The sequence below is a fragment of the Amborella trichopoda genome, chromosome 3 (genome assembly GCF_054954075.1).
Source record: "Amborella trichopoda isolate Santa Cruz 75 chromosome 3, AtrichopodaSantaCruz75HAP2 v2.0, whole genome shotgun sequence".
NCBI lineage: Eukaryota > Viridiplantae > Streptophyta > Magnoliopsida > Amborellales > Amborellaceae > Amborella > Amborella trichopoda.
In genome coordinates, this window is record NC_142338.1 from 51,859,549 (window position 1) to 51,870,554 (window position 11,006).

The following is an 11,006-nucleotide window of genomic DNA, read 5'->3' on the forward strand; positions in this document are numbered from 1 at the left end:
AAGTCTTTGACTCCATTTTTACCAAGGGGTAGACGCACAAATCTCCATTGACTTATCACTTTTTTTCGAAATGGGGTTGAGGTCGTGGTGGTAACATTACTTGAACTTCAGTTACCGGTCTAAGTCCTCCGCTACCGGTCTAGGTTTCCATTCCTTTTTCGTTTCCACCATTACCGGTCTAGGTTTCCATTCCCTTTCTGTTTCTACTGATGTATTAAAAAATGGCTAATTGTTTTTAAAGGACAAGGACATCATACAAACAATGTTTTAGGACACTAACTTCCAAAATGCTATTGTATTTTTGTGAAAATTTCAAATTTGTTCCTGCTTAATGGTAAGGTTACCTATTTAAATAATTTTTAAATAAAAAATACTGATTGTTTTAACAAATGCACAATCACAATCTCTTATAACTTGAACTTTTGTATTTCGAGGGGTTGTTAACTCTAGACAAACCCCATATATATATAAAAAAAAATGTTTATACAATCGATCTAATTAGTTAATAATTGTTTGGTTGATATTTGATAATAATCATATATTTTAAAATGAATTTCTATTTTTTATTTTAAAAATATCAAATTATATGTCAGAATTTGGGCATCCAAATGTACAGCAAATATTAGCCACATTTGCCCAACCCTCACTATAAAACTCAACAACCACTATTCCTTCACATCATTTTTTAATTTAAAGGCAAAGCAGAGAGAGGAATAAAAAAAGGAAACCAATAAGAAAAAGAAGAAGAGTGGAAAAAACCATCATCAAAACAACATGATTCTCCAATTGAGCGCTTCTTCATCTCCTTCACTCACCCTTCTCCTTCACACTCCTCATCTCTCAGCAACCCCACTTTTCTCTCTCTACAAACTCTCCCTCAAAAACCCCATCTCTCTAAACCCCAAGAAAACCCTAATTTCCCCCATTGTTGCAGCAGGACCCATGAATTGGCTCTCCAAATTGGGGTTTGGAAACAGAGCTGGTTTGGGTTCCATGGAGACCTCATCTAACAGTGTGGCTCAAGGCCCTGATGATGATATACCAGCTCCAGGCCAACAGTTTGCTCAGTTTGGAGCTGGGTGTTTTTGGGGTGTTGAGCTTGTCTTTCAGAGAGTCCCTGGCGTTACAAAGACTGAGGTTGGTTATACCCAGGGTTTTCTCCATAATCCAACTTACAATGATGTGTGTTCTGGAACCACAAATCACTCGGAGGTCGTTAGGGTTCAATTTGATCCAAAGGATTGTAACTATGATGCCTTGCTCGATGCTTTCTGGAGTCACCATGACCCTACTACTCCGAATCGGCAGGTATAGGTGAACCTGTGGTTGAATTTAGAATTCAGTATAAAAGCTGTTCCTGCTATTGATTTTCAGTAGTTATTTTTTGTGATTTTGTTTTGTCTTTTGATGAATTGGTTGGGTTTTGCAATTTGATGTTAGGGCTATCCTTGTTGTAGTTGCCGTAGTTGTCTTTGCAGTAGTTGTTTTTACGAATTGGGTAGCAGTGTTATGTCATATTTTTGCTTACTTGGTGTTGTTCTTATTGCCATGTTATTTCTATGAATTGGGTTTTGGAATTAGATGTTGGAGATATCCTTCTTCTTGATGTAATGGTTTGTATTATTATGATTTAGGGCATGCAGCAGGGCTATATTGCTTGTTTTTGTTGCTTTTTTTTTTGAAAAAAATGTTTTGGTTGCAGTTATTATTATTATTAGTTTATTGTATGAATTGTGGTTTTCCTTTTGTCAGAGAGTATTGGTCATTGGCATGATGAATCTTGTTACTTATTTTTTCATTTTATTTTTATTGTCGAACTGCTTTTCTTTTGATAAGTAGAGCTGGCATTTGTGGGTGTTTTGAATTTTTACTATGTTATTGTTTGTGCTGATGATCTAAAAAAAAAGGGTCACTACTTTTTGTATGATTGGGCTGGATATTTCACAACTGCAAGTTTCGTTCAATTAAATTGTCTGGTTTTTGTGTCGTTTTCTTTTCCATCATTGTGTTTCTTTCTGTACTTTACCTAGCTTGTGTTTTCTTTTGGCGGTTACTGCACCTGGGCTAGACTATCACTTCTGGATTTTTTAGGATGTTCTTCTTGGATATTTCATGTTATCATAAGAAAGTTAACACAAAAGGGTACCTTTTCTATAAACACAACAGGTGGATGGGTAGAGAATTGCTATTGGAACAACAATATAACCTCTCTAGGGAACCTTGCAAGGTAGCCTTGTAAGTTTGACTTTAGGGAGAAATGGTGCCTTGTCGCAAAGGGGGGTCACAATGACCATGCCCAAAGTGTATATACATTGGTTCCTGATGCAGGAAAGAAATGTGGGAAATTGAATCCACCTTTTTCGGAGCTTTAAACAAGTAAAATTAGCAATAATGGAGAAAGAACATGGCTGTAAATCAAGCCAAAAGAAGAAAAACTTTCTTCTTTCATAAAATAAAATTCATTCTCATAACATATGCCTCCTACAATATGAAATTCAAGTTTTTATAAGCTTACAAGACTCTAATTTAACTTGAGATCTAAGTAAACATATAAGACTCTAAAATACCCCTAAAAAAATACTAAATTTTCAAAAAATACCCATGTGAACAGTGACACGTGAACAGTAAATGTGATCAGTACCATGAATAGTAAATATAAGAAAACCCAAAAAAAAACTTGAAATCTTCAAACTAAAATCCAGATGTGCATCCTTTAAAATAGAATAGAAATAAAAAATAAGTATAATTTTGCCCTCCATCATTATCCCTTAGTTGGAGAATACTCGTTCTCGAGTTTTGAAATGTGCTAAGATGAATTCAGCATCAAAAATGCATTCTTCAATCTTTCTTTTCTTTGTTGGCATGAATAATCTTCTCTGGTTGGAGAACACTCGTCTTTGAGTTTTGAGTGCTAAGATGAATTCAGCTTCAAAACTGCATTCTTCAACCTTCTTTTTCTTTGTCGGATCAAATATTATTCGTGGTAAAAATAATTCCTCAAGAAACGGATCCAGATATGTATATTGAGGAATCGAAACCTGACTCTGATACCAATTTGATGCAGGAAAATTTGAGGAAGTGGTAAAATTAACAAGAAACAAAGCCAAACACAAGCATAATTCAAAGCTCCATATCTCAAATTTAATCTTCTGGCCTTTAGAGGATTTCTTTTTATCTATTTCATTACTCTCTGAAATTGGGGCCACAATTTGCAAATTTGAGTCGACCACACTTCCACTGCGCTACTTTGATTCCAATGCCCTAAATCTACTAAATGTTCCACCTCTTTGATATCCTTAAGATCTTCATCTTTTTCTTCATCAAAGATCTGTTCGCTCACAAAATCTTGATCATCATCATGGATTGGATCTCTTACAAGATTTTGTTCATCATCTAAATATGTCTAAAAAATTGGTGGTAGATCCTAATCTACATCCTACTGATTTTCGATACGACCTACACCAAAATCAACCCCGTTCTCCTTCAAATCATATAGATCTACTAAATCATATGATTTTTTCTCCTGAACATGAGGCTCCCAACAGAGCGCGTGCATGGAATGGGTTGTCGAAGGCAGGTTTATCATTTCGCTCCAACTCTGAGTTGGACTCTGATTCGTGCCATTCTCCATAACAACCCTCACGATTTGGATCTATCACTGTAGATTCCTCTTCGTTTAGGGCATGTTGTTGCTGACCTCACTTGGACAGCAATAGCTCTGTAACCCTCTCCGTCAAGTTATTGATTTCCTTGCACAGTTGGATCAGAGCAGCATCCCTACGACTAAGACCTCCACGACCAGCCATCTCAATCTTTGAGCCGCCTTATAACCATGCTCTGATACCACTTGATGCAAGAAGGAAATGTGAGAAGTTAAATCTACCTTTTTCCTGAACCTCAACAAGTAAACTCAGCAATAATAAGTAAAATCAACAATAATGGAGCAAGCACATGGCTGTAAATCAAGTCAAGAGAAGAAGAACTTTCATCTTTCGTAAAATAAAACTCATTCCCATAACATATGCCTCCCAAAATATGACATTTTGTAAGCTTAAAAAACCTTAATTTAACTTGAGATCCAAGTAAAAATTTAAGACTCTAATATTCCGCTAAAACAATACTAAAATTTTCAAAAATACCCATATGAACAATAACATGTGAACAATACAATGAATAGTACTCGTGAGTAATAAATAAAAAAAATACAAGAAAATGCTAGAATCCCAAAAAAAACTTAAAATCCTCAAAATAAATCCTAAAACTAAAATCAAAATATACATCTTTTAGAATAGAATAGAAATTAAAAATAAGTATAGTTTTTCCCTCCATTTGTTCTCATCAAAGCTTAATTCACAATGATGACTAGTTAGTAGGGAGGGGTCTTCTTGGCTGAGACCACATGGCATTGCTGTCAATGACCACTTAGAATAAGGTTCTGGAAATACATCCATAAATTTGTCCAATACCATGCTGACTACAACCAAATACAGTCACATCTTGTCATGATGGTAGAGAGGAACTCCTCTTCCACGATATGGCATGTATTAAAGAGGTTGATGCTAATTCGCACCATCACGGTCTGGCTATTGCCTTGGGCACATATGGGTCATCCTAAAACAACGGCACCTTGGCTTGGAAAATGATCTTGAGCCATATAGCTCTAAATCCGTTTGGACCGGATTTAACATTATGGTGTAGTGAGGGCTCAAGACTTCGCAATCAGGTGAATAGCAGTGGGGCTGAGTGCCTTTAGTACAGTTCCTTCATTCCCCATGCAAAGTCTTATTTGATAATTTCCCAGCGCAACCAGCAGCATGGGTGAGGCTATACACCTTCTCTTTCAGTTTTTCCATGTTTACAGATATTCGCATATTAGGATTATCAGTCTTGAATAAGAAAAGTATGTTTGAGATTCTGAAAGGGTAATGGGAGAAGGATTAAAATAAGGTGCTCACTGAAATAATTGGCACCATCTCTGTTGTCATCCTCTTCTCTCTGTCATGATGGCCTCCACTTGAATGTTTCTTATGTTTTTTTTGCCTTCTTATTGTATCATCTGTACAAAAAACTTGGAATTTCTCTCTTCCCCTTTGAGCTATTCATTTGGGGATTTTATTGACAAAGGACTTTATCCACCTTGATTTTACATGCTCTTCCCTTCTCACCAAATGCACCATAAGTCTGACCCTTACCTGAGGGAAGTGTGTGTGAAGGCTTCTCTATTTACTCGATTGGCATATCAAAAGATGACCTGAAGTAAACTGGAAGATTTTTCCTACAGGTCTTCACTGAGATTGGTCCTACCTCCATAGAAAAAGAACTTACCTTTTCTAGGGGCCAACTGCCTCTCAGAGTGCCTCTATCTGGTGTGGGACCCTGTTAGGGTTGTGCACCCTTTCAGTTTATCGCAAATCTTTAGAACTCTATGGAGGTGGAAAGAAGGTAGGATGTCTGGAGAGTTACTTTCTGTTGTTCTTATCCGATCATTCAAATGACAGTTCCTTAAGGTTAATGATGTTCAAACAGGCTAGTTGATAAAGAAAAGAAAATGGTATTTGGTTAGTCTAAACTGTGGACGTGTTAAAATCTGATTGGAATCTCTAGGAGGGATTTCAATGCCTACTAGGTAATTTCAATTATTCTCATTTGAATTCTGATACTCAGCTGAGGAACCTTTTCAATTTGGCGGTGCTGTGGCTTCCAAATCTCATGCTTCCACGACAATTCCTAAGCAATTCCTACAAGAAATCAACTCTCTGCCAGTCTGCCCCAAGTGTTCCTTAAGCATTCCTGCTGGCTAGGTCTGGCCAACTTGAACATGAGAGACTCTAGATTGCCCTTCTGGACTCGATGAATCCTTGTCTCCTCTTTCATACTTTCAATTTCTCTTTCTTACCCCTCTTCTAATTATCCGTGGTTCTCTCTTATCCAGGAAATTTTTACCTATTAGGAATAAAAGAGAGGATGCAAGCCCTATGAGGCTTGGAGCAGGACTGGAAGCCTGGAAATTTCCAGCTCTGGAAGAACCTTAGCACCAGCGAAATCTTATACAGTAGTGTAGATCTATACTACTACACATATGCTTGTTTAGGATTTTCTCTACTTTGATTAATGGATATCTGAAATTGCGAAAGGTGACTTTGTGAGATCTCAGGGGCTTTGGTGACCACAGGCAGTTTGAGAGGGAGGGAGGGGGTTCTTTTCATTGTTTTCAACTTTAATTCTGATTTTTGGGATCTCTAGAATGTTATTCAAGAGTTCTTGGAGGGAGGGAGTGAGGTAGTGGATCCTTCTCAATTTCTGTTAGTGGAACTATATTTTTATTTTGGGAGGTCCTGGATCCTGTAGTGATGACATACACTTTTAACCTTATTGATTGTGATCTTAAAGAGAAATATTTATGTAGCTCTTTCCTTTCTGTCCTGGGGATTGTTTGTATTTGCCTTATCTGAATTAGAGACTAGAGACTTGTGACAAAAAATTTGACAAGATTTGATGCATAAAGAATAATGTTAGGCAAATTGACTTGATTCCTTCCCTTTTTTGGTTTTGAAGCCGGCCATCACTGTTGCACCCCCATTATATGCTAAATCTTCCATTTGGTGGTGTGTAAGTTTTTATAAGTGCCATATGGGAAATGGTATTTACAGAATTTGCTTAATCCATTCTTATTTGCAACTTGATATATCGCGCTATTTATGTGGTTCATTTGCTTCGTCAGGGTAATAAATAAGTTTGCTTTAGAAGGGTATTGTCAAGAAAAAATAAATAGCTTTGGCATGTCACATTTGAAACTATAAGGAATATAACAGATTGAAAGTGGATAGAGTTCAACAATTTCTTACTGTTTGTGTGATATGATAAGTCTCTTCTTTAAACCCTTTTGTTTGATTGTTAAAGCTTTCTTCTTGGAACTCAATGTATGAGTTGCCAGCCTAGGCCAAGAATGCCAGAAGTTTCTTTCCTTTTTCCTCTTTCCAATCACTTAGGGCATGTTTGTTTACAGATGAAGGGGCTGCCACAGGTTAAAAGACGTCGTTTGTGCACGCTTTATGGAAGCTGCAGGTTCTGTCGTGCGGCTTCCACGAACGTGCTACAAACGTGGGAGTCCGTTTGGTAGAACTTGGGTCTCCCTACCCAAAAGTTCCACCTAAACAAGCACACCCTTAGATTGGGCAGGATGCTTCAGTTTGTAACAATGCCGATTTTGCTTCTCATTTATTTTTTACCTTTGATTGATTTTTGTTATTTGCTTTTATAGAAAATATCTAGGTGCATTGCTGAAGCAACCAGCAATAAGTGCATTGTTGAAGCAACTAATGATAGATTCGTCTGGGATGAACTAAATTGTATTTTCATGTTTAGAAAGTATCCAAGTGCATTTATAATGCAACTAATGTTAGATTCTTCTGAGATTGAACATAACTGTATTTTCATGATGTAGCTGCGAGTTGCCATGAAAGAGTTTGTGCTTTAGGAAATCTGTGCATTTTTGTGAAGTTTGACCAAGCTCACTGGAGATTTCTCGTATGTGTTTCAGGGCATGAAATTCTGAAAAATATTTTAGTATTAGAGCTTTGATTTTTGAAGCTTGAATTTGCATACCGTCTTCTCACAAATGGGTTTCCATGCTAATCCCATACAAATCAACTAGTTCATGACTTCATTTTAAAACAACAAAAATAGCTGATGATGGCTATAAATAAAAAATAGCAGTATCAATTATGAATCATATTATGCATTTCTCTAACTTTTGTTAAAATGAATCCACCTCTAGAAAAGCTCGCCAATTATAAACTTGTGTTCTTTATCTTGTACGGTTTTCTTTTATCTTGCAGGGAAACGACGTGGGAAGTCAGTATAGGTCAGGTATATACTATTACACACCTGAGCAAGAGAAGGCTGCTCGAGAATCTCTTGAGAAGAGGCAGCAGGTGTTAAATAGAAAGATTGTGACTGAGATTTTACCTGCAAAGAAGTTTTATGAGGCAGAGGAGTATCATCAACAATATCTGGAGAAAGGTGGGCGCTTCGGTTTCAAGCAGTCGGCTGACAAAGGTTGCAACGACCCCATCAGATGCTATGGCTGAGATCTGAGATTTGATAGAGAATATCTTGCTACTGGTTCCGCTATCATAATGGCTAGCTGTTTGTATACTCACATGACTTGAGTTATGTAAATTGCTAATTCGTAAGCTGTGTCCCTACCTATACTTTTAGAAAGAAGAGATGTAAATTACTGATTCGAGGTGTTTGCATGCCCATAAAGTTCCCCTCATCCCCCCACCCCCACCATGGGAGCACACCAAACATGTGCTTCTTCTAGCAAAATATCTGTTTTGGAGTATTTTCTTCTTTTTAAATTTTGGGATCAGCATTATTTTAATAAAAAGCATAAGTATCTGAATCCCTAAACACTTGTATTTTATCTAAGAAGACAATGTCTATTCATTTTTTAGTTGGTTACCGGGTTGAGGAGGTTACATCTCCAAAACTTGGAGCGTCCTAAGCATACTCCTAAATACTCCTAAATAGTATTTTACTTGAGGGAATAAATGTACGATATCTCATGAGAGCATATTATTGATTTGGGCTAGTGATTCTTGTATCATAAAAATACCCTTGGATTGTAATACAAAATTTTTGAAGTAAGAATATTTTTATCACTTGGGAGGGTAGAATGAATGTTTTTATAAGAAAATAATTGCATTTTATTAGTAATTAAAAAACAATTAATTTTATTAGTAATTAAAAAATAATTAAGGCATGGTAATGTCACACATCATGTCGGTGATGTCATTGTCCACTATTGTTAATAAATAATTTTGTTTTTATTAAAAAATTTTATTTTACTCTTGATTAATTACGTAAAATATAATCGGATAAGGTTATTTGAAGTGTTTAAAAAATGTTGAGGATTTTAAGAAAATACACTACCAATATATATATATATATATATATATATATATATATATATATATATATATATATATATATATGTGAAAAAAGTTGGGGTTAGTCCACTAACTCATATGAACTCCACGGTTCAGATTGAATCTAGGTCAATCTGACGGTCGCAGATGTCTATCAGTGTTTGAGTTTTAATTTTAATTTTTTATGAATCCAAATCACTTTAAATTTTAAATGTGTGTTCTTATCATCAAGCGCAACTAATAAAAATATAAAAAAGCATTATTCACAAAAATAAAATTATCAAAATATCCTTTAAACATTTCGGGGTATTTTGGTTAATTTATTTCATGTAAAATATTTTTTTTAATATTTTTTGAAGATTCATCTATTTTTATGAACGTACTTCTAAAATTTTAAATGATTTGGATTTGTAGAAAAAAAAATTAAAATTCAAACATTGACAGATATCTGTGACCGTTAGATCGGCTCAGATTCAATCTGGACCATTGGGCTCATTTTTTCTTGTGAGCCCATTGGCTCACATAAACCTTTTATATATATATATATATATATATATATATATATATATATATATATATATATATATATATATAAACACCTCTGTGCTTGTATGCTTAAGAGATACAAGACACAATATTTTCACAGACTCGTTACTCGGGATGGTTGAATCCAGCCTCTGTAGTGGTCCCATATGTTTTAATTGTTTTCCAAATTTTTCTGTTTCTTTGACTGACCCAAATATTTTAGATATTCTAACCATCAATTTAAAAACACATGGTTTTAATATGATACAAGGTTCTCAAAACCTAGCCATAGTATATAGAATATATTACAAAGTCATGAATACCTTATGTCCTAATATTATGCAGATTGATCAAAAAGATCAAACTATCTTATTTCAAACAAACATAGAAAAAGCAAATATGATTGTACTTAAAACCATAAAATGGTCAGATATTACCCTACCTCAATATATATATATATATATATATATATATATATATATATATATATATATATATATATATATATATATTATAAAGGATGTGGTTTTTATAAGGTTGCAACCTAAAACAATCCAATTAAGGCGTACCTCCAGATTGTAACATATAATTTTGGTGAAAAAATTTATTAGAATTATCTCAAAATCTATTTTCATATCTAATTATAAAATTTTAGACTCTAAAAGTGGTTAAAATCAAGGCGATCTATAAACATATGAAAATCTTGAAACTGGACGGTCTAGATAATGTATTGCAAGATGCTCTATTTTTTGGACACAAAATCCGTTTTTTTATTTTTTTTTTATATTCATACATCTCGATGTTGAGACCACCAATTAGAGTTTTTTGTCGACATTAAAACAACTTTTTCCTTAATAGAATACTATTTACTTATGAACATCTTATGTGATATTTAATAGCTTGGATGTGTCAGAAGTTCAAGAAAATGTCTTTTGAATTTTGTGCTTAGTCAATGTAATAGATATAATCATCCAATTTCACATTCAATAGTCATAATTAATTGGGATCATCTTGTAATGGATTCATCATATACATTTCCATATATGTATATTATTATCTACAAACTATATATCATAACCTAGAAACTTAGCTCTCCCCCTGTCCTAACCCCATGAATAAGGCGGTCTGCTTGCCCACTTTCTAGAGAGAGTTTGGGAGAGTAGCAGGCTTGCTTGCCATAGAGAGAGAGAGAGAGAGAGAGAGAGAGAGAAAACGAGTTCTGCGGAGTGACAACCTCTTTCTTTATATGAGTAGAAGTAGTATTGGTTGTGGAAAGAGAGGGCATCAGATGAAGAAATAAACAAATTTGAGTGTGTGTATAGATTATCGCATTGGAAATGCGTGGAGAGAGGAAGGTTTATAAATAGGATTAGAGGGAGGGACATGTGAGTTACAAGAGAGAGATAATGTTTTTTTAGAAAGACATTGTAATACATAGATGTATGGGTGAAATTCTGAACCATAATTCCCTGAAATCCTTGATTCCAACCCTTTCTTAACATCTCCATGTGCCTCTAATACACAAAACACAAACTTTTTTTATGGCAG

At 34.9% G+C, this 11,006-nt stretch overlaps 1 protein-coding gene across 1 annotated transcript; it reads left to right on the forward strand.

The window, feature by feature from the left end:
• The first annotated feature begins 595 nt into the window (after positions 1–595).
• On the forward strand, positions 596–8,415 carry LOC18429224 (peptide methionine sulfoxide reductase A1). The gene is made up of 2 exons (XM_006838515.4): positions 596–1,308; positions 7,839–8,415. The coding sequence occupies exons 1-2, from the start codon at positions 775–777 to the stop codon at positions 8,088–8,090; spliced, it is 786 nt and encodes a 261-aa protein (XP_006838578.1). The 5' UTR covers positions 596–774; the 3' UTR covers positions 8,091–8,415.
• Positions 8,416–11,006: the final 2,591 nt, after the last annotated feature.

Bases quoted from the DNA above. Each gene is read 5' to 3' on its own strand.
- LOC18429224 (XM_006838515.4), top strand. From the start codon at position 775: ATGATTCTCCAATTGAGCGCTTCTTCATCTCCTTCACTCACCCTTCTC. The intron at 1,309-7,838 runs GTATAGGTGAAC...TTTATCTTGCAG, and splicing joins CTACTACTCCGAATCGGCAG to GGAAACGACGTGGGAAGTCA.